Source organism: Heteronotia binoei, chromosome 18 (genome assembly GCF_032191835.1).
Source record: "Heteronotia binoei isolate CCM8104 ecotype False Entrance Well chromosome 18, APGP_CSIRO_Hbin_v1, whole genome shotgun sequence".
In the NCBI taxonomy this organism is placed as follows: domain Eukaryota; kingdom Metazoa; phylum Chordata; class Lepidosauria; order Squamata; family Gekkonidae; genus Heteronotia; species Heteronotia binoei.
Genome location: NC_083240.1, coordinates 23,547,353 through 23,571,943, shown reverse-complemented (window position 1 = coordinate 23,571,943; position 24,591 = coordinate 23,547,353). Strand labels below are relative to the sequence as shown.

Here is a 24,591-nt window from a genome sequence, read left to right as displayed (position 1 = left end):
AAGAGAGCTTTATGGTGCTTTTTAAAATGTGACAAAACAGGCAGATTCCCTGCTTCTCCTCTGTGGCACTGCCCAGCCACTGGGCAAGACTTTGTTCTCATTTCAAGATTTAGTTCTAGGATGAGTGTGATAAATAGAAGAACACAGTAGCCAGCAGGTGATATCCCCATCCTTTCTGGTCAACTGCAAAATCCTGGCACACTGCAAACGGACACCAAAGAAGAAGGAAGCTGGCGCAAGCTTCATTATTTACTGTCCTTTTCACTAGATTTTCTTGAAGATTTTCAGCACTGTGGTTTCTAGTTTAAGGGGTTCTGTTTTAATCCTGTTTCAAGAAAGGGCCATGGGCAGCATCTCCAAAAAAAGATCAGGCGGTAGGTGATGTGAAAGACCTGAGATCCTGGAAAGTTGCTGCCAGTCAGAGTAGACAATGCTGACCTTGACAGACCTAAGGTCTAATTCTTCATGAGGCAGTTTCCTGTGTTCATGTGTTTACACCCCCCCCCCAAAGTCTGTTTGAAATACGTGGGTTTTGACACCATGATGGCACACTGTAAACAGAAACAAAACTGAGAGCAAAGGATGTGACAAGGGAAGCACATTAAACTAAGCTAAAACCCACACAACATTTTGGAGGATAACAGGCTCCACGCTTTTCATTTTCCATTTCGTTAACTGCATGCAAATCTTTTAAACATGGTGTCCATTTAACAGATTGTTTCTGGGATTCTGCTACTTTGCTCGCACGGCCCAGACTTTAAAGGGCACCACACTGGCAGCCAAAAACCCGAATTCGGGACTTAGTTAACAAACCATCCTAGCCTGATGTGTTGAGCCCTTTGCTCTCAACAGATCAAACGCAGCTTTGCAAACTGCTGCACAAAGACCTGTCTCTATCGAGGCGATAGAGAATCCTCCATTGTGCATCGTCTTTATTAATGTAATTATTGTCTGCCACTGATCTATTGTAACATTTTTTTTTTTAAAAAAGGGTGTTTTGAACATCAAAATATTGTAACTGCTACTGTCACTGCGTACGCAAAAGTTGCTATGGAGAGAGCCACGGTGCCTCCATCTCGCCAAAGATGCCACTAAGGTTTTAAATTATAGATCTAGCTAAGCAAACCCAGAAATAGCTGCTGCACATTTTGCAGTGGAGACATTAAAAAAAAAGGCCAAAATAACAAAAAGTGATGGTTAGGTCCATTCTTCAGAGACATGAGCTCAGAGATATTTGCAGAAGGACTATTTCCCAGTCTCTTCCTCGCCACACACACACCCAGTGTCTGTTAGGCAAGGAAATGGGGGGGGGGGGGAAGACGAGGGAAGTGTCATATTCCAGTACCAGCCTGGAGTCCAGGACTCCTTCAGTAGGGCTTTCACTGGAGGAAGAACCTGAGAAAAGAGTGAGGAGGAAGACGTTTACAGCACCCTCTTCCATCTCCCACTCCCAGCAATAACCTTTTCCTACCTTCCTTAGATGAGGTCTGGTCCTTCCTCTCTGCTTCTCCAAGGGCTCACTTTTTAAAGGACAGTCTGAGGGTGGAACAACTCTGGCCACACCCACTCCCTCTATCCTGGGGGATGGCCTATGGGAGTGGCAGGTCCTAAGTCCAATGGGCAGTTGCCTGCCTGGGATCTCATTTCCCCTTCCCCAAGGGAGGCCTTAAAAGATTTCTCCTCTGGCCCCTACTGGTCTGAGGAGGTCACTGCAGCCTAGAATCATAGAGTGGGAAGGGCTCTCGAGTGTCATCTAGTCCAACCCCCTGAGCATTGCAGGAAATTCACAAATACCTCCCCACCCCCACACCCCAGTGACACCTGATCCATGCCCAGAAGATGGCAAAGGGAAAAAAATATACTTCAGGATCCCTGGCTAAACTGGCCTAAAGAAAAATTGCTGCCTGACCCTTAAGTAGCAATCATTTTCCTGAGTGTTTAAGAAAGGGCCACAAGAACTAAGTATTGATGCAGCCTTGTCTGCCCTCCTTCTCATGATCTGCCTAAGTTCACAGAACCAGCATTTTCCTGACCCACCCTTCCAAAGAAGCCTTCCTAGCTCCTGGAAAGGGCCATTGCTTGTGGTGGGTTTTCTGCCACCTTTGTTGCCTCATGCCTCTGCTGCTGGCCCCTGGGGGTTGTGCAACCACAACAAAGTCACACAGAAAGCCCCTGAGGGTTGTCTGCTCACCAGCCCCTGGCCTGCTGGCATTTCTTGGTGTCACGGCAATCTAGGAAGCTGTTCCAATGGCATCACATTGGGCTTCTGCAGCCCTTCCTAGATGGTTGCCTTGGCACACTCCGGAAGCCTCAGTTTCCTTGGAGATGTGCGGGGGTGGGAGGTTTGAACCTGGACAACCAAGGGGTGGGAAGACCCCAGTAAGCGCCACACTATGAAGTCATCCTGGCACATTAAACATCCTATATGGCTAAGAGGGACTGCAATGAGAGACAAGGAAGGGCTGGTTCATGACCTTAAGGTTTTGCATGGCAAGCGCTACTCCCCAGCCCTGCAGCATAGCCAGTCCAGAGTGGGGACCCTGCAGATCAAGAGGTTTGAGTTCTTAACCACTCCATGAGCACAGGAGATGTCATACTTCAGAGCCTGGTCAGCAACTAGCTTTGCCTAAGGGTCTCTGCAAGAAAAGACTCTGCTGTTCCTTACTAAGCAAGTCTCACTGCCACAAATGCTGATTATGGCCAGCCCAAGACATTTTGGGACTCCTCCAGACAGAAATCCAAATGGCATGCCAATATGCACAGCTCTCCATTAAGTTCAGTGGGAGAATGTCCCAAAGGGTGGTACTCTCAGGTTAAGTTGAGCCAGTTTGGTGCAGTGGTTAAGTGTGCGGACTCTTATCTGGAAGGACCAGTTTAATTCCCCACTCCTCCACTTGCAGCTGCTGGAATGGCCCTGGGTCAGCCATAGTTCTTACAGGAGTTGTCCTTGAAAAGCCAGCTTCTGGGAGAGTTTTCTCTGCCTCACCCACCTCACAGGGTGTCTGTAGTGGGGGAAGAAGATAAAGGAGAGGAATGCTGCTCTGAGACTCTGATTCAGAGAGGAGGGCAGGGAATAAATCTACGGTCTTCTTCTTCTTCCATTACATCAGCTTTAACAGTGCTCAAGATCTGCTGCTCACCCCCTTACTCATGGCAAGGACATCTGTGGGTCTATCTATGAGTAGTTCTACATTAGTTCTTATGACAAGACAGACTGGTCAGAAGTTTTCCTCCTCTCAGCTCAGTCTACGTCAAAATAAAGGATCAAAGGCATCAGTACAAGAAAGCAGGCCTGCTTATCATCTCCCATCCCCCAAACCCTCTGCTTATGCATTCCCAACTGGTGAGCATCTTGAGAACTTATCACCACAGTGCTTGAGACGCAGGCCTTTGATTCCTGCCTTTTCCTTGACAGGACAGACAGTATGCTTGCAATCTACGCTTTTCTTTTCCTCTGTTCTGCAGAAACAAACTGTGAAAGGCAAGATACACACACAAACCCCTCTGTCTTATCTAGACAATCTATGCTTTCAAACCAACCACAAAGTTAGCCTGCAGCACTCTTTTGCCATGTAGAACTAAGCTCTTGGATCCAAAGTCCCTGAGCAGGTTTGTTAGCATAAGCAGGGGCCGACAATGTTCCAGTTTGCTTCCTTTGCTCTTAGGGGCTCCAAGAAATGTGGACTCATGCAGAGCCAGCCCCTGTGCCCAGTCAAAAGCTTTGCAATGGGTCTTGTCCCATTTGCAGGGGAGAGGAACATGCAAGCTTGCAGGTTTCACAGAACTCTTGTGATATCCATGCATTCTCCCACCTCACCCAGAAACTGGAGTGAACAACTCAGAATGCCTGGACATTGGTGGGAGGGGGCACTAAGGGTGTATAATGGGATGTCTTAACCTGGGAGCTGCCCTGTGACCGCTTTGTCTTCTCACTCTATCCACATGGCCTGTAGATACAATGCCCTCACATTTCCACACACGTGATGCCAGACAAGATGGACATTTGTGATAGGGAAAGTGCTCTTTTGTCTCTTCTTTTGACTGCAACAACCTGAATGTGAACTGGATCTACTTGAATGTGTACCTCTTTTTTTTGCAATATAATTCTTGGGAGATTTAATCACTGCACTCAGTACCGCTCTTCTATAACTGGACAAAACTCTGCTATATTAAACAAACATCCCAATAACAAATTCCTTAGTGATGGAAAGTGCCACTGAGTTGCAGTCAGACCATGGTGACCCTGTAAAGCTGTCAGGACAAGAGACAAACAGAGGCAATTTGCCATTGCCTGCCTCTGTGTCACAACCCTGGACTTCTTGGGTGGTCTTCCCTTCCAAGTGCTAATCAGGGTCAACTCTGCTTTGTTTCCAAGACCTGATGAGATCAGGCTAGCCTGGGCAGTCCAGATCCAGGCCAGCCAAATTCCTTATTTACCTCTAAAATGCAAACACTGAACCACATGGAGAGTTCCTTTTCCTCAGTGCTGAGAAAGTTGCAGTTAGACCCCATATCTCAAGGCTTCCTGGAGAGTGAAGCTTTGGGTACCGGCGATGGGCCCTGGTACCAATTCCATGAACTGGCGTCACAAACACACACACCCCCATCAGAGATTATCAAAATCACTTGCAAATTAAAGACACTCAACAAATGAAAAGCCAGAGCAGCATTTCCTGCCAACTGCTCTCTACAAAGCCGTCATTAGACAGAGGACCCCCCTGGAGAAATTATTTTCAATTAACTTCAGCGGGGAAACAGAACTGGAGCTTTCCAAACCTCGCGCGTCGAAGAATTCATCATCTGAGCTCTCCACGGAGTCACTGAGGATGCTTTGCATGTGCCACTGGTTGCTGAACCTGCGAAGTCCCACTGCAAAAAAGAGGAGAGAGTTGTGTTATTAAAAGGATAGTGCCCAATGTGCTACCCCAAACTCAGCATTAGGAAACCACCTTTCTGAGATGCCTATTGCCTGAATGAGAGAGCGGCAGTGTGGTGTAGGGGTTAAGAGTCTCAGGCCATGCAATATTGGGGGACTTGCACAGAGGAGGATAGAGTTGCTAGCCTCTAAGTGGAGCCCGATCTCCATTTCTCCTGGAGGAAATGGCAGCTTTGAAAGGTAGACACTGTGGCAACACATGCCCACTGAGTTTCTTCCCCTTCCAAAGCACTGCCCCAAATCCAGGGCCGGCCCTAGCCTGTCTGGCATCCTAGCCAAGTTTAACTTCTGGTGCCCCCCCCCCCCTTGCACTGATGTCACTGAGTCAAATGGGGGCCCCCTCCAAATCTGGTGCCCCCAGAAGGCTGATGCCCTAGGCAATCGCCTAGTTTGCCTAGTGGCAGGGCTGGCACTGCCCAAATCTCTAGATATTTCCCAAGCTGGAGTTGACATCTTTTGCTCAAAGACTGATCACATGCAGAAGTTCCCAGATTCACTCTCTGGCACTGCTGGGCAAAAAGAGATCTGAGTTATTAGGGTGGGGAAAGCCCTCTGCCCCAAGACCTAAACAGAACCAACTGCCCAAATGTAAAGCTAATTCATTCCAATGCTCAGCAGCCTCCCAGAACTACAATTCCCAAGATTCTTAGGGAGGAAGGAAAATGATCTCGAAGCCATTCACATTTGCAAAGTAGCATTCTATTAGTTTTGCTCCACTTTGCCTTCTCTGGGCAAAACACACCCCCCCCCCCACAACTTCAAGGCCCAATGGCTCAGCAGTAGCCTCTCTGCCAAGTCCATGCTGCTTCTAGGTCTCCTAAGAAGTCCATTTAATGCCCCTAGATCTGGCCATGATGGAAGGCTTATGGCTAACCAACACAGTGATCACGGAAGCCAATCCCTCCAACTGCCTTGCCTAGCAGGCGAGGGACCTGGGGAACGCTAATCGCTCAGCTACATTAAATAAAGTCCACTCAGCACTTAAGTGCTGCCAGACACACGGTGAGCCCCTTCAAATTAAACTGGAGAAGCTGACGAAGCCTCAGCTAATTGAGTGTTGCGTCTGATTAGGATAAATGTTTAGGCCTCGCTTCCGCCCAAAGGATGGTATTTTACATCTCCGGCTTTAAAGCTGTGCCGTCTCTGTGTTTCGAGCAGCAAATGCAATAGAACCAATTAATGCCGAAGTCGGCCCTGGAAGCCGGCAGTGGTGCTGGGCTAGCCCAATTCAGCAATGTCGATAACAAGAAGCTGTCTGCCCTGTTGTGCCTATCTCCGAATGACAGAAACTGGACCAGCATGTGCTCCTGACGGGCAGGTGGCAGGTATTTTTCCTGTCTGCGGCCTGCATTGTATTAGGCAAGTCTAGACTTTGCTTTGGAAACGTGGTAGGGTGAGATTACGGCAGCCAAACCTGAGCACAAAACAGAGGTAGAGTGCAAAAGATAAAAAAAAAACAGATGGCAGGAGATACAATGCCAGTTGCAGCCTAGCCCAAAAGAAAGTGTAGAGCAGAAGATACCTGTGATGGGGGTGGGGGACGTGTCCCTGGCCAGCAGGGAACTTAAAAGTGCCCAGAATCAGTCCTAACTGTACAGCCCATATTCTGTTTGGATGTTGCTTGGTTCAGATTTATGCAGATAGGTATACCCAAGGCTTTTCTTTTGCAGAAAAAGCCCAGCAGGAACTCATTTGAATATTAGACCACACCCCTGATGTCACCATTGTTTCACATAGCAGGAACTCATTTGCATATTAGGACACACAACCTGAGCCAAGCCAGCTGGAACTGCATTCCTGTGTGTTCTTGCTCAAAAAAAGCCCTGGATATTCCCCTCTATCCCCCCCTCAGTGGGATCCAAACCAGCTTACGTGTTACCCTTTCCCCCAGTTTTATTCTTGCAACAACCACCTGTGAAGTAGCTTAAGCCAAGAATGACTGGCCCAGTGAGCTTCCCTGGCAGAGTGGAAATTCAAACTCTGGTCTCTCAGTCCTAGGCAGAGATGTTAGCTGTTACAGCAGGCCAGTTCTTAGATTCAATCAGCGGCACCAGCAATGGATGTCGGTTCCCTCAGTGCTGAACAGTGACAGTGCAGGATGAGGTAACCAGGGTGCCAATCCTGATTGCTGCTGCCTCTGAAGGGTATGAACCGAATAGCCCCTATGCTGACCTACAAGGGCTTGGCTCTGCTTACTCCTGGCCAGACAGTGGTAATCTCCCCAGGCGGCAGTCTACCAAGAATTTACAGGGAAAGATGAATGGCCAGGACAGCCTAGGGCTCTGTCTTACAAAACCTGCAGGCAGTTTTCAGAGACTAATCCTAGAAAACTAGGAAAGCTGTCATCCCTAAGAGGGAGATGCTCTTCTATTGCAGAGGGCAGTATGGAAAGGATGGTACTCTCTCCCTCTCCCTCTTTTTGGCCTAGCCTACCAAACTGACTTAGAATCATAGAATCATCGAGTTGGAAGGGACCTCCAGGGTCATCAAGTCCAACCCCCTGCACAATGCAGGAAACTCACAAATACCTCCCCCTAAATTCACAGGATCTTCATTGCAGTCACACGGCCATGTAGTCTCTGTTTAAAAACCTCCAAAGAAGGAGAGCCCACCACCTCCCAAGGAAGTCTTTTCCACTGAGCAACTGCTCTAATAGTCAGGAAGTTTTTCCTAATGTTGAGCCAGAAACTCTTGATTTAATTTCAACCCATTGCTTCTGGTCCTATCTTCTGGGGCCACAGAAAACAATTCCACACGATCCTCTACATGACAGCCCTTAAAGTACTTGAAGATGGTGATCATATCACCTCTCAGCTGCCTCCTCTCCAGCTAAACATGCCCAGTTCCTTCAACCTTTCCTCATAGGACTTGGTCTCCAGACCCCTCACCATCTTTGTTGCCCTCCTCTGGACCCGTTCCAGCTTGACTTGGTTGGGAAAGCATCCTCACTTTTGTTTCTAGCAATTTGTTCCAAAGCCCTTCTTCCCCGCATATCCCATCATTCCTAGGCATAGACCTTACAACATCATCAAGTGTCCCACACTCGTTCCCACGGCACCTTCCTAACCTAACATCCTTCCAGACTTAGAATATAATTTAAATTACTGTATTTAGTTAACTGCATAGTTACTGTGAGCAATTCTATTACTAGGGCCTTGGCCTAAAGAGGCATTTGATGGAAACAGAGAACATTACTATTCTTGAATGGCTGTGGAGGTCTCCTCAGTGGAAGTGTGTTGCCAGGAAGGGAAAGAGAATGCGTGCAGAGAAACAGCAACTGGGACGATGCAGAAGGTCGAAGTACATGTAATGTTGGGGTTCTATTATTGGAACTTTCAATATGTCCATTATGTTCAAAAAGCAGCCTCAGCTGCAGGGGAGGGGGTAGCTTTTTGCCCGCATTGCAACCCTGCTGAAAGAGAACCAGAGATCATATAGATTCTGGCAGAGAGAGATGCAGACACGTTTCACAGGAAACTGGCTAAAACTCCCAGAGGTGTAGGATCTCAATCTCTGTCTGGAGATCTGATGCCCTTTAGGAGTACCTCTTTGCTTCCTGGATACCAGCCTCCAGGTGAGACCTGGGGATCCCCCAGAATTACATCTCATCTCCAAACTATAGAGATTGGTTGTCCTGGAGAAAATAGATAGCTTTGTAAGATGGACTCTTGGGCACTCTTGGCCATTGAGGTCTCTGTCCTCCCCAGGTTCCATTTCCAAAGCTCCAAGAAACCCTATAGCCACCCTGCTGCCAGTGGCCAGGGAGTACCTGGCAACCCTATCCCATATACCAGGGGTATCGAACTCATTTGTTATGAGGGCCAGATGTGACATAAATGAGACCTTGTTGGGCCGGGCCACGTCAGGTTTGGCCGAGCCATTTCAAGCCAGGCCATATGTGTATCTATTTAAGATTAGTTAGCAGAGATATGAACTTTATAAACAACACAAACACAATTACATATTTTTTAAACCCTTAAAACATGCCTAAAACATTAGCACTCATTCTTAAAGGTTCTTTCTTTGTATTTCTCCCATGGGATCCAGGGAATGGGGCAAAGGAAGCTGTGGCTCTTTCCTTCCTTCCATAGGGGACTTGGGGGAGCCTCAGCCAACAGAAGGAAGACAGACTTGGCTCAGTAGCTCTGCTGTGCAATTGAGAGAGCCTGGAAAAACAAGCTCTGCCTTACCCCCCCAGGGAGGAGCCTCAGCCAATGGAGAAAATAGTGGTTTTGCTCTGAAGCTGCTATGCGATTGAGCAAGCCTTGCAAAGCAAGCTGTTATATAGAAGAAGGCAAGAGAGAGGGAGAAGGAAGTAGATGAGAGCGAGTTGCTCGGAGGCCTGATAGGAGCCCTCCAGGGGCCTGCTCGGCCCCTGGGCCCTATGTTTGACACCTCAGCCACATACTTTATAAATAAAACAGATACTGCAACAAACATCATAGGCCTCCAGTGCTCTCTTTTGCAAAGGGAACCAAAGTTGGGGAACATATCGTTACTTGGGTGAAATGGGGAGTGTGTAAAAAATAAAGCAAAGCCACCAATGTTCTCTCACCCCCAAGATCCCCAGTGGTCTCAGTATTCTGGGAAGTAGGCAGAAATACTATTCAACAGTTTCTCAAAATCTACAGCTACGAAATTAAAAGTTATGTAACTACTTTTAAAAAATCAAGACAAGTTATTAATGTACACCAGCGATCAGATCTTCAAAACTCAAGGAAATAACAGCACATGGTCCCAAACTAGTCCAAACAAGCAAAGTGAAGCAGAGAGAAGATAACCCCTCATCTCCAAATCAGCAGAAGTAAGTTAAAAAGCCAAGAAACTTAATCAAAAGTAGAACAACCAATAAGAGTTTCATTTGGCACTTATACTAGGAAAAACACAAAGGTGGAGTATTCCACAGGTACGGGACCACCACCAAAAAGGCTCTAGCCTCAGTGACCACTCCCTAAAATCTCCTCCCCACTTGAATGAGAGCAGCCCTGATAAATCAGACCAATCCATGGGCCATCTAATTCAGCATGCCATGTCACATAGCAGCCAACGACACAAGGCACAGTTGCCCAGGCCTCCCCAGATACTGCCTTGGTAATCAGAGGTTGATTGTCTCCATTGATAGACATCTCCTCAGTATCTAACCCCCTTAAGAAGCCATCTGTTGCATTTGCCTTCTACTGTCTTGAGGTGGAAGAGCCCCGTGGCATAGAGTGGTAGAGTTACGGTACTGCAGTCCTAAGCTCTGCTCACGACCTGAGTTCGATCCCTGCAGAAGCTGGGTTCAGGTAGCTGGCTCAAGGTTGACTCAGCCTTCCATCCTTCTGAGGACGGTTAAATGAGCACCCAGCTTGCTGAGGAGAAAGTGTAGATGACTGGGGAAGGCAATGGCAAACCACCCCATAAAGGCTGCTGCGAAAACGTTGTGAAAGCAACGTCAGCCCAGAGTCGGAAACAACTGGTGCTTGCACAGGGGACTACCTTTTTTTTTTTTTAGCGTCTTCATGTGGGGCCTCCATTTAAGGAAGCCTTGGAGTGGAGTGCGCATTCATCCAAAACACACCCACAAAGCATGGCACACCAGGAATCATGAGGCACCTGTTCTATTCAGGTGGCAAAAGTAACTAAATAAATTAGATGCAGACCATTCAAGCAGATGAAGGAAGAAAAGGGTATGGAGTGCCCTCCTTTCCCCTGGAGTGTCTTGGGCGATCAAGGAATATAATTTCTTTCTAGTCATCCACCCAACACCTGTGGCAGGCAGATGCTTCTAGCCCCCTCCCATAGAGGACAGGAAGCCCTCCCCACAGGAAAGCTGATGGCTTGTGGGGGAGGACAGCAACATGTCATTTACACAGGAGCCAGACAATTGTTTGCAGACAGAGAGCCAGTCCAAGTCAGTTTGCTCATGATTACCAGCAGCTTTGCCTTCTGCAAAGAAGGGGAGCAGATGGGGAGGCTTATCACTAACACTGGGGAGGCTCATCTCTAACAGGCCCGCAGGCAAACGTCACTGGTCTTCAGGAACATCTTGCAGGGCCGGTGCAATGCCCAAATGCCCCAAGCGGCTGCTAGGGGCAGAATATCAGCAGGGACATGGCCTTGACCGGTGGGAGAGAACAGTTCCTCTGAAGTCTGCTTGATATGCCTTGAGAGAAAGACACTTTGCTGGGTGGGGGGAGGGAGGGATGACTGGGATGCCTGTGCTTGGAGGTGGGGAGGGAGATGGCAATGGTGGGAGCTGCAATAAGGGAAGGGGTGGCACTGCCAGATCTCAGAGCAGCTGTCCTAAAAGGAAGCCAAACATCTTAATTCTCCAGGGAAGGGTTGCGGCTGCCGATTGTTTCTTCTGAACCTCTCTTGTCCTGAAAACCCTGTGGGGTCACCCTAAGTCAGCTGTGACTTGCTGGTACTTTCCACAACCAGGTAGTTCACAGGTATTTATATTTCTCATGGTGCATGAACACACATACATACACATGAAGCTGCCTTCAGCTGATGCAAGCTGCGGACTACCAAGAGCAGGACTCTCTACTCAGACTGGCAGACACTCCAGGGTCTCACGGGGAGGGGTCTTGCACACCACCTTTTATCTGATCCTTTTAACTGAAGGATGCTGAGGATTGAACCTGAGACTTTCTGCATGCCGAAAAGCAGCTCTACCACTTAAGACACAGTTCACATAGATCAATAAAATAAAAGTTATGTATAGATTGCTTCTCCCATCACTCACTACGGGGTGGGGGTGGGGACTAAAGCCATTAAAACAACATGGTCAAAATAAGATCACAGAAAAGCCACTGCAGCCTCAAGTCATCCAGTGCCTGCTGAGAAAAGGAAGTCTTACTGTATATCCTTCCTCGAACATGGTCTAAAGACATTGATCTCCAAACTTTCCCCAGCAGGAGTTTCTAGAGTTTGGGAACCACTGTCATGAAGGCCCTGCTTCCCACCCCATCCATTCCTAACTTGTTGCAGGTGAAAAGCCAGGACATTATACATCAACCTTCTCAGTTAAGGAACTAGCACAGCTTCAAGACTAAACTAGATGTAGACAACCCCCAGCTCCCCCTGCCCCGCGCTGTGCTCCCGAGCCTAATTGGGCTATGCAACACTTGAGAATTTCAGATCCCTAATGTTTCATCTGACTGCAAGTCATAACATAAGAAGTGCCCTGCTAGATCAGACCAGTGGTCCACCATGGCCAGCATCCAAGTTTCATTGTGACTGCAAATCAAGTAGAGTCATCTTGTTCAGGGGACCCCTGGCTTGAGTCATGTCACATTTATAATCTATTTTGGTCCTCAGGTTAGCACCCTACCTCAACAGCTCTGAACAACAGAGGCAGTCATGAAGGCAGATGGAGAGAACTATATAGCCTTTTGCAGAGTGCCACGTTATTTGTGTGACAGGCCACTAAAAGCTAATGTGTATTCCAGGAAAGTTGGTAGATACTGTTATTAAGATAGAGTTGTTAAGTATGTAAAAACACAAAGCCTGCAAGGGGTGTGTGTGGAACAACACAGCTTCTGCAAGGGGAAGACATGCCACAACTTCACCAACTTTTTCAGATCTCTGAGAAGGTTAACAAGCATGTAGTCTGGTAGACATCATATACTCAGAGTGCCAAAAAGCTTTCGCCCCTCACCAAAGACTCCTGAGTAAACTTAGCAGTCATTGGTCTTCTCATGGATTAGAATCTGGTTAAATCGGGGGACCAGAGAGTAGGAGAGAATGGACATCGATTAGAGTGCAGATATCATATGAGCAGTAGAGTTCCATCAAGATTGCAACTGGGATATGTGTTGCTTTGTCAGTCACCTGGAACTGAGGGTAGAGAGTGTAGCTGATAAGTCTGCAGACAGCACAAGATTTTTCAGAATGGTCAAAACCAAGGCCAACCAAACCACTTCAGGAGGACCTCTCTGAACTGGGACAGTGAGGGATGACCTCTCTCTACACACGTAAGGGATGGGAGTGAGGGATGACCTCTCTCTCACGTAAAGTTTGAGTGGTGGCCGTTCACCTTCCTGATAGCCACCCCTAAATCACAGAATTCCTTCCCCTGAGGCAAGGTGACCATCACAATCTCTTCAGGTTTTCCAGCATTGCCTAAAAATAGACATATACTGGAAGGCCTTTGAATGAACTGATTGCCCTATCTGGGGTTATAATGCTGTTCTCCCTTTACAGCTGTTTAATTTTTAACCATCTAGAGCACTTTAATGTTTTATTGAATGCACCCTTCTTAGTCCCCCCCACCAACAAAAAGGTATCATCCAAACTAACTAAATCAATAAATAAGGAATGAAGCTGAAGTAATAAATAAGGAATGAGGCAGGAGAGGGCTGTGGCTTACAGGGCATCTGCTTGGCATGCAGAAGGTACCAGGTTCAATCAAACCGGCATCTCCAGTTAAAAAGAACCAGATAGTAGGTGATGTAAAAGACCTCAGCCTAAAATGCTGGAAAGCCAGCCTGAAGAATACCACCTCTGATGTGCCAAGGGTTTGATTCAGTATAAAACAGCTTCATGTATTAATGTGTAGCAGTAGCAGCAAAGCAAGACTGCGACAACCTGCTAGAATTGCCCTTGCCCATTTAGTTCCAGCACAACAACCAAACTCTTGGCAGAAAACTACCACTGGAGGCAGAAAACTTCATACCATATCTCTTTGTCTGCAGTGCTGGGTTTTTAATTTTTTTTTAAAAGGATTAAGGTTGCCAGCTCCAGAAACTCCTGGAGACTTGGGGGCAGTGCTTGATGAGGGTGGGGATTGGGTGGGGAAGGAGCTCTACAAAAATGTGATGCCATAGAGTCCACCCTCTGAAGCTGCTGTTTCCTTCAGGGAATCTGATCTATGTAGTCTGGAATTCTGGGAGAACACTAAGCCCTACCAGGAAGTCGGTCTAGACAACATTCCAAAATGCGATCCTCCACCAGCAACCCAAAGCAGTGCTGTTCCTTCTAACACCTCATTCTCCAGCATTTGGAATCAGGCCTTACACTGCTGGTGTCTCCTTGTCCAACCACATGGAAGAATCCACCAGATAGAGCAGGGATGACCAAACTGTGACTCAGGAACCACATGTGACTCTTTCACACATATTGCGTGGCTCCTGAAGCTCCCACTGCCCTGTCAGCCAGCCTGGAGAAGGCACTTCTCTCTTTAAATCACTTCTCCAAGCCAAGCCAGCCAATAGTTTGGATAATTAATTTAAAGTTGCTATATTTCCACTTCTCCCTCCCCCATCTTCCTTCCTTCCTTCAAAAATCTGACATTCATATCTTCCGGCTCTCAAACATCCAACGTTTATTCTATGTGGCTCTTACATTAAGCAAGGTTGGCCACCCCTGGGATAGAGGGATCATCCCCACATGCCAAGGATCATAACCAGAAGTATGAACAGTAGCCATCAACCTGGAACCCTCTGGTTGATAAAAGAGCTCTTTCCCTGTCCAGCTGGGATAGAAGCATTCACCTCAAACTCTCCAGCTGGATAAATTTGTGCCCCTTCCTAATAACTAAGCATGGAGGAAGTAGCTGTTCATGATCATAGTTCTACTGTTACAAATACAGCCATCTCTTCCTTTCCCTCTCTGCCAATGGCGCGAGCGCTCTGAAGTCCCCAGGTCTGTCACCATGACATGCTGGCAACCTTATTCCCAGAACCAGCTTGGTAGAAGCAATTCTTAACGCTTTAGCGCCTGCATGGTTGGGTTTTTTTTAAGTTCCTATTAATTCACAGAAATTAATCAGCCACAAATGGCCCTTTCTGCGAAAAGCCAAGCATCGGTTTTAATTAAGCTGAACTGGGGGAATATCAGGGAAGAACTGGAAGCCAGAAGGAGCTGCAAGATAAAAGGGGGCTGTGTGGAAGGCAGTAATGTAGAGGGGGTCGTGCAGAACAACTGCAGAGAGGGAGGCGAAGAAAGAGCCATATTGACCTTTCCTATCAGGGGTTTCTGCCTGGATGTTTGGGGCTCCAATTCCTCAGGAACAAAGGAGCGGCATTCTTCACCTGCTCAGATTCACACCCTTGATTTTCAGTACCACAACCTGTGATCCAGAGTTCTTAGAAAAAGGGTCTTTGGAAATGTTCAAACCCAGAAGCGTGAACGCTCAAAAGGGGACAACCTTGCTAGAGCTTTTCTCCCCAAAGGCTGCTATTCCACACGTCAAGAGGCCCTTCCAAGCCGGGAGACAGAGGCCTGTTTACACACAACAGATGCAAACTGATTTAATAACGGACATTACATCCACACCAGTGTTCCCTCTAAGCTGAGTTAGCATGAGTTAGCTTACAGATTTTTAGCCCCCAGCTCACACATTTTTGTCTTAGCTCAGGAAGGATGACTTCAGAGCACAATAATTTATGTAGCAGCTCACAACTTTAATGCCAGTAGCTCACAGGACTCTGCAGCATAGAGGGAACCCATGTTTCAGCCACCTTAACTGGTGTATTTTCCCCCCACTCACCCATGTTTCCATGTAATGCCATCCTATATTTGCACACAGATCATCAGCAGCCCATTCTTTCCACACCAAAAATAAGCTTCATTTTAAATCTGTAAACAAAACCTGATGGCAGCAAAAGTGATTTTCTTGAGTCTGAAGTGGAAACTACAGTTGCTGGACTTCAGTTGAAGAACTAGTTAATTACTCTTTTCAATTTGTTGATGATTGCAAGAGGCCAGTATAGTTAGCATAGCAGAAGAGAAAGGCCTGCCTTTTAGACCAAGGGGACGGGACTGTGAGGCTCTGAAAATCCTAGGTTTTTCTTTTAAAACCTTAAAATATTATCGCTATCTGGCATTATTTATAAGAAAGTGAACAAACAAGTAGATAACAGTGACCCGGGAGACATTATATACTTGAACTTTCAAAAAGGCTTTTGACAAGATATTTCCTAAAGACTCCTGGGTAAGATTAGCAGGCATGGGATAAGAGGATGGATCCTCTTACAGATTCAAAGTTGACTAAGGCCAGGAAGCATTCACTAGGAATAAATGGACAGTTATTTCAAAGGAGAGAAGCAAACAATGAGATCCCACTAGGATAAGTATTGGGCCAGTGCTATTTAATCTGTCCATATATGATCTGAAACTGGGGGTGAGCCGTGTAGCAAAATAACTCAGGATAGTGGAAACTGAAACCAACTCAAGAACTCCAGCAGAATCTCCAGAAATTGGGAGAGTGGCCAACAAGGTGGAAAATGAAGTTCAGTTTAGTAACCGTAAAGTAATGCACATTGTAACAAAGAAAACCCCAACATTAAGCCTGAACTTGTTGAGACTGAGAGGGAAACAGACCTTGGGGTTGTAGTGGATAACTTAATAAAAATGTCAACCCAGTGTGCTGCAGTCTGCAGCAATGAAAAAGGCAAACCCTATGCCAGGGACTGAAAAGAAAAGTCAATATTATAAAGCCTTGTATAGATCTATAGTGTAGTATCATTTGCCCTTCTGGTCACTTTTTCTCAAAAAGGACATGGCAGAGCTGGGAGACATACATAAGAGGGCAACCAAGATGATTAAGGGGCTGGAGCACATTTCCCATGAGGAAAGGGCTGAAGAATGTAGGACTTTTCAATTTAGAAAAGGAACCACTAAGAGGTGGCATGAGAGAAATTTATACAGCTATGCATGGGATGGAGAGAGTTGACAGAGAGAACTTTTCCCTACCTCTCCCAAAATACTAGAACTCAGGAACATCCAATGAAGTTGATGGGCAGAAAGATTCAGGACAGACAGAAGGAAAAACTTCTTTATGCAGTGAGTGCTTAAAATGTGGAGTTCACTGCCAGAGGATAGGTCTAGCAGTGGCTACTAGCCACAGCGAACCTGTGAATATCAGTTGCTGGGGGTGAACTACAGTGGAAGGCTCTTGTCTTTAATGCCTTGCTTGTGTGTGCCTTCTGGGCATCTAGCTGACAGTTGTGGGAGGCTGCTGGACTCAATGGACCACTGGAAAAGAGGGCTGCTGGAGTCAATGGACCACTGGTCTGATATGGCAGAATGGCTCTTAGGTTCTTATGTTCCAACCTGGCAGTTATAAAACAAGTGGGGGAGGGGAGCTCAGGGAACCCAACTGGACCCTCAATACAGACTTCCTTAGTTTTGGTAGCCCTTCTTTGTTCAGTTACCTTTGGAACCCTTGAAGGAAAAACTACAGCCTCAACCGCACCTTCTGTGTAGGTGCAGGAAAGACTGCGGAAGCTTCTAGAAAGCCCAACACAGTTCGTAGACACAGGACAGCTGGGAAGCCCTTCCTCCAGTTGCTGGGCAACCCACAACATTCTCCTTCCATAACCAATGGCCACAGCCAGAGCTGTGATCTAGGAGCCACAACACACATGGCAAAATGCCACCTGAGGCGAGCGCTTACAAGTTCTGGCATCTTGATCCATGCATAGGCTGGCTCTATGGCCTGGGGTATAAAGAATGGAAGGGGTATTTGTGTGACAAAAACATCAGCGGCTAAGAGCGGGTAGCTCATAGGCAGCGTAAGAGGCCTAATAGTACAGGTATACAGCTCCCTGTATACCTGCCCCTTCTCTCACTGGGCTGCAACGTGTTTACCCAAATGCAGTTTTGTAAAAAATCAAGCACTCAAGCTTGTTTTCTCCTCTTCCCCCAAAAACGAAGGGGGGGGGGGAGATCTTTACCTTGAAGTTTTAACAGTGCTATTCTCTCTCTCCACCACCCCAGCTTCCCTGAGGCAAAAAGGAACTCTTTTCTTAATGCTGCATCCTGCCGACACAGAAAGCTGCCTCTGATGGGCTTTCGCTCAGACTTCCGTTCACCTTCCGCACTCCTGGGAATCTGCAGCTGCAATCTTCTTGAAAAGAGGGCTGCTTCAGAGTTCCTCTCCTGATGACTCATCCCAAATGGCTCTTTCTGTCTCTGGCAGCTAAAATGTGAGAAATTAAATAGATCCTGGGAGAGATGCCTCCAACCCCCCAGATGGGCAGAACAAGCAGCTCAGAAGAAGCTCCCCTTTAGCAGAAGCACTGCCTTTAGCAGAGGCACTGGCCAGGAGAGCAAACCAAAGCTTCCTGCAGGTGTGAACTCCCATCGATCGTGTGCAGAAGGCCTGGAAGGAATACACCGCTCGGGCTGCTCTAGCCAATTTCCAATGCACGGAAGACAGAGGGTCAACAGCTGCCTCCCCCCATGTCTGCCAGCCAAAGTTCACCCTCTCTTCCTTCTCTAGCTAGAAAGGTTTCAGGGCCTCCTGTAGGGGAGGACATAAGCTAAGAGACAGGACCGGAGAGATGGCAATCTGAAGGGATGCATGCGGCACACCGCCTCCATCTCTTTAAAATTTTATTTATTTACATTATTCATAGGCTGACTTTCTCACTCTCCCCCAGAAATGCCTAAATCTAGCATCTGTGAAAATGCTTAGTGGAAGCCCCTGCCCCCTAATAAGGCTTTTTCCCCTAAAAACCCAGCTGAAATGCAAACTGATTATGCTGGCAAGCCACTTGAAGGGAGGACACAGTCCAAGAAAGATTCACACTTAAAGCACAAAGTTGGGTAGCCATGTTAGTTTGCCTGTAGCAGTTGTAAACAGGAAAAGTCCAGTATCACCTTAAAGACTAACAAAATTTGTGGCAGTGGATGAGCTTTCATGAGTCACTGCTCACTTTGTCAGATAGCTGTATATGAAGAGTGATATAAGTATCTGAAGAAATGTGCAGTGACCAGTGTTCCCTCTAAGCTGAGTTAGTGAGCTAGCTCACAGTATTTTGCCTCCGGCTCACACATTTTGTCTTAGCTCAGGAAAAAGAGCAAACTAATTTATGCAGTAGCTCACAACTTTAATGCTAGTAGCTCGCAAAGTAGAATTTTTGCTCACAAGACTCCACAGTTTAGAGGGAGCATTGGAAGTGACTCAAGAAAGCTCCTCCCCTGCCACAAATTTTGTTAGTTTTTAAGGTGCTACCGGAGCTCGTACTCTTTTCTATATTTATTAGCAGCATGACAAAGAGAGGGAATTGTGACAAGGGTCAGGGGGAGAGTTTGCTTGAAAGAACGTAAGAGCAGCAATGGTGGATCAGACAAGTAGTCCATTTAGCCCACCTTCCTGTTTCATAAAGTGGCCAACCAGCTGCCCAGAGGGCCACCGAAACAGTGACCAGAAGACAAGGATTCCCCCTGACGTTATCTTTCAGCATTGGCATTCTGAGGCCGATTGCCTGTGGAGGCTCCCTTTAGTCATGGCTAGTAGTCACCGATGGACGGATCCTCCTCGAGTCTGTCCAATCCTCTTTTATAGCCATCTGTGCTTGCAGCGATCGCTACATCCACTGACAGCAAATTCCACAGCTAAATTACTCACCAAGCGAAGGGCTTGTTTGTATGGAATAATGCAGTCTAAACAATTACGATCCAGGACTAGCTCTTTCCAGCACCCATTATACTTGCACAAATCTAAACAATTCCTCTCCACTCTCATCCTAAAAACCCATCCCCAGTTAAAAATAAGCTGAAACTGAAACGTGAAAGCCAGTTATTAAACACAGTTGTGGATTACTCACAGGGCAAGGGGAGCCCCCCCCACCCGCTCCTAAATGGAGTATGTGAGCCTTGATTCCTACCTCTGCTCTTAGCTGGCCACAGGATGCCAAAGGAAAGGAAAACCAGGCTCAGCTTTAGAAAACACAAGTGGGAACCACAAAGACTCACAGGAAGCATCTCACTTCCCTTTTCTTGAAAGCCCCCATAGCTTCTCTCCTTGTTTGGTGTAGTGGTTAAGTGCATGGACTCTTATCTGGGAGAAACGGGTTTGATTCCACCATTCCTCCACTTGCAGCTACTGGAATGGTGGGTCAGCCATAGCTCCCGTAGGAGTTGTCCTTGAAAGGGCAGCTGGTGTAAGAGCTCTCTTAGGCCCACCCACCTCACAGGGTGTCTGTTGCAGGGGGAGAAGATATAGGAGACTGTAAGCCGCTCTGAGATGCTCTGAGAGCAGTTGTAATTCTGGGTGATCGCCAAAGAGATGCTAACCAATGGAAGTCGCAACTGTCACTCTGTGTTGCTGTGGCCCCAAACTGCCCCCTCCTAGGAAAAGCCACCTCAGTAGTTTCTGTGTTACATCTTTGGCCTTTTAGCAATCCAGGGAACAAAACACCTGCCCAGCGTGTCTTTAGAAGCTAGTACAAACCCTTCCCAGTAGCACCAACAATCACCATCTTTAGTAGCAATTCAGCCATGTGAATTTAGTAGCTGCTCACCCGGGAAATAAAGGGACTCTGAGCGCTCCAAAACAATGTTCGTACAGAGTCCATGCCCATCCATGCAAAAATGAAGAAACCAGTAACAATCATCTCCTTGGGCACATCCTATTTTCTGCTCTGGCAAGGTGCAAAATAATAGGCAGTTAGAGGGAAAGGCTTGGAAACTGCTCCAGACGAGAAGGTGTCTTCCTCCATCCATAACTTTGAGGACAAGAGCTGACAATCTTAACAACAAAGAATCCAGGGAGGCCAACTGATCCGCCTCAGTGGCAGGCTACTCCTGCCTTCTCCAAAACATCCGATACTGGCAGCTGGTAAAAGATCAGAAACAGACAAGATGGACCATGGACACGGTAGCTAGTTGGCAGCGCTGCAAGTAGAGGACCAGGCAGCACCACTGTCTCATGCGCAGATAACTCAGAGAAACATTCTTCCTGGCTGCCTTCCAGTTATGGATCTCTCTCGTACAGATTTTTCAAAGTTATGAATTCAAATGTGTACCCATTTTCCAAGTCCTTGTACAGAGCTATAAGTCAAATGGCAGACAGAAATACTTCTACCTTCAAACCATTTGAAACTGCAATTTTTAGGTGACTTCTAAACTTAAAGCACTTTGACCCTAAACTACAGCTACTCCAAACAACTCTTATACCTGCAATACATTGATGACACCTTTATTATCTGGATTGTAAAGAAGCTCTGGATGTATTCCACAAGGCATCCAATGACTTTCATCCCACTACCAACCTGGCAATGAACCAGTCTATGCAAGCAATGTATTTTCTGGATGCTACTGTAAAAATGTAAAATGTATGCACAGATAGTACCTTATTCCAGAAACCTACAGTCTGACAAACGTATCTACATGCCTCCAGTTCCATCTTAATCATATCAAACAATCAACTGTATACAGCCAGGTTCTATGCTACAGCTGCATCTGTTCCAATCCTACAGTCAGAAATTTTCAGCTGAGGGATCTACAAATAATCCTTCTGGAACTAAAATATCCAACTGATGATGTTAAGAAACAGATTAACAAAACCAGAATGGTACTCAGAGAAGGCAAAATAGGCCCCAAAAGTGGGAATAACATTACACCACAGTTCAATGCATCATCAGTTACATACAACCTCTGCAGAGGAATCAGACTCATTTGTTATGAGGCCTGGATCTGATGGGCCGGGCCGTGTATGCCATAAAATGCAATGCCAGGTACCGGAGACATACATTTGATAAAGGTGATTTCAGATGCCAAATGGCAATAGCAGGCCTGACTGGATTAGGTATGATCTGCAGAGGGGTAGTAGGAGTGGAGATATCAGCATTGGTAATGACATAGGAAACCTAGATCTCAATTCCATCCAGGAGGATTCTGTCTAGGAGGATGCAAGGAACAAATGGACATAAATCTGACATTAGAAAGAGGGACTGTTGAACTGCAATGGATAATGAAGCTGAAGACAATGAATCCTCCAGGGCTGAATTAGACCTAGCTTTCCTGTCACATTACCAATATGCACTATTGTCATTTGGCATCTGAAATCATTCCACTCTCTAAGATATAAGGACCAACCCAAGTACACTAATTCCTAATCCAATTTGTTTTTTGGAAGAAAATAAAATCCAGATAGGAATAGAGAAATACAAACTTTTTTTAAAAATTCAGAATAAGCCAAAATAATTTCCTTAGTGTAACTGTGGCTGCGGTCAGACGTCCAAAAAACCCCGCTACAGGCATGAGTTGAGCCCGCAAGCATGTCGGATTTTACCCGGACGTTCACATTTCCGCATCTGTGAAGCGTGCTTAGCCCGTGCCCGTCCCACGCTGATGCGCCTTGCTCGCGGATTAATTTGCTACCGCTTTTAAACCGGAACAAGACGCTTCCTGAGCGCTCTGGAGCATCTGAACGGGCAATCGTTGCTGGGTCGCAACAGCGCTTCCAGCTTCCCGCCACAAACAAAATGCATATCACTGCGCCATCGAAGGAACTCGAAAAAATTGCTTATTAGCGGCTGTATTCCTAAGCAGAAGTGATTTTTTAAAGATAGATGTTAACAGCATTGACTAGGGATGTGAGCAATTTAGAAATGTATGAAGATTTTCCAGTATGTGAGGCGATCTTTTCTGAAAAGTAGTGCAAACGGAGAAACACATCTGTAACACATCTGTGTGAATCGACACATTTAAAAGCACGCCGCCGCCTCATAACAACACTCCTGTTCAATCGGCGTCTCTCGGAAAGCAACGCACAAAGCAGCATGGCAATGAGACCCATGGCATTTGATACCGCGCACGCTAATGTGACAAGGCTATCAAATTCCATTTCGGGTGCCATCACGATACAACGATATATCGATAGACCAGCCGGGGGGGGGGAAGGTTTAAATAGCCGGAAACCCCGCCACTGCAAACGCGCACGCGCACGCGCTCACCACGAAACACACCCTCTGTAGCACGCAGCAGTGCGCCTGCGCAAATAGGGAAACACAAACGCGCATGCGCTCAGAAAGAAACATAGCACGCAGCACCGCGCCTGCGCTACTTTGGATTGCCACCATTTTAAATTAGGCCAGCCAGCGCAAACACAAATGCGCATGCGCTAAAACGAATTCCAAACCCTCCTGTTAGCGCCCAGCACTGCGCCTGCGCTAATGCAGATTGCCGCCATCTGAAAAAAGTTCCGGTAGGGCGCTGTGTGATCGAGCAGGGACGGGATCAACACGGCATGGCATCGGAACTCCATGCTGTCTGATCGGATCTGAGGCCTACACAGGTCCAGTTGGCGGGCCATATGTTTGACACTCCTGTCTACTGGATAATGACAGTTCTCTTTCACAGATACCCGGGAACCAAAGCTCTTCTTGCCCGCAGACAGCCCCCCAATCTTAAACAACTTATCCACAATAATACATCTAATTTGAACAAGAACCAGAGCTTTTAATAAACCCAGATGCCAATGTTCCTGCCACATATACCCACACAACACAATCATTGGACCTAACAACATCAACTATACCATCTCAGTTTAATTCACTTGCTTATCTTCTAATACTGTATATGCCATTAAATGCCAACAATGCCTCTCCGTTTTCTACAGAAGGCAAACAAGTCAAACCCTAAGCCAAAGGATAAATGGATACAAATCTGACATCAAGAAGAAGATAAAGAGATTGTAAACCGCTCTGAAACTCTGATTCAGAGAGAAGGGCAGGGTATAAATCTACGGTCTTTTTCTAATACAGGGGTGGACAAACTTGCTTAAAGTAAGAGCTACATAGAATAAACGTCAGATGTTTGAGAGCTGGAAGGCAGGTAGGAAGAAAGGAGAGAGAGAGGTGGAAAGAAAGTAGCTTTATATGTGTTCTCCAAGCAGTCGGCTAGCCTGGCTTGGAGAAGTGATTTAAAGAGAGAAATGCCTTCTCCAACCTGGCTGATGGGGAGGTGAGGGCTTAGAGAGCCACGTAGTATGTGTGAAAGTCACATGCAGCTCCTGAGCCACAGTTTAGCCACCCCTGTTCTAACATAATTCAGTTCTTGCATCTGTTTGTAAACTCTTCTGCTATACTGTATGCTTGTTGCTATTCACAGGTTTTACCAATTGCCTTAATCCAATCTTCACTATATTTACTGCTCAGTTACTTATACATTTTGACTCTAATTAGCCCTTCCTGGCAACACCCTTCCCACCTATATGTAATGACTGATTACTTCTGTTTCAGTGTATCTGACGAAGTGCACAAGCACACCAAATCTTCTATCTAGAATAAAACTTGGTTAGCCTTAAAGCTGCCATGGGAACTTGGTTCCACACAAGAATAAGAGTTTGGCATTTTCAGTCTGCTTTCACAGGAGAACTCTTTGCTTTTAATCTTCTTGGAAGAGTTACTTGCCCTCCCCCCAAGCCTTCAGGAATGGATGGGCTATTAGTTTGAGTGAAATACAACCAAGCCATTATTTAGTTCAGCCTAATCAGACCCCAGTAAGAGCCCTGTGGCACAGAGTGGTAAAGTTGCAGTACTGCAGTCCAAGCCATTTGCTCATGACCTTCCCAGCAGAAGCTGGGTTCAGGTAGCTGGCTCAAGGTTGACTCAGCCTTCCACCTTTCTGAGGTTGATAAAATGAGTACCCAGCTTGTTGGGGGGAAAGTGTAGATGACTGGGGAAGACAATGGCAAACCTCACCGTAAAAAGTCTGCCAAGAAAACGTCATGTGGCGTCACCCCAGAACTGGAAATGACTGGTGCTTGCACAGGGGACTACTTTCACCTTTTTAATCAGACCCCCATCCTGACCTGGATGGCCAAGGCCAGCCTGATCTTCTCAGAGTTCAGAAGCTAAGTAGATTCAGCAGAGTGGTTAGTGATTGAATGGGAGACCAGCAAGGAAGGCGAGGTTGATTGCAGAAGCAGGCAA

At 46.7% G+C, this 24,591-nt stretch overlaps 1 protein-coding gene across 1 annotated transcript in view; it reads right to left on the bottom strand.

Annotated features, from left to right (window-relative positions):
• Nucleotides 1-24,591, bottom strand: part of PITPNM3 (PITPNM family member 3) — a 128,748-nt gene that overhangs the window by 78,824 nt on the left and 25,333 nt on the right. Inside the window, exon 2 of the mRNA XM_060259155.1 lies at nt 4,777-4,869. Within this exon, the coding sequence (XP_060115138.1) occupies nt 4,777-4,869 (93 nt within the window). The remainder of the gene's footprint in view (nt 1-4,776; nt 4,870-24,591) is intronic.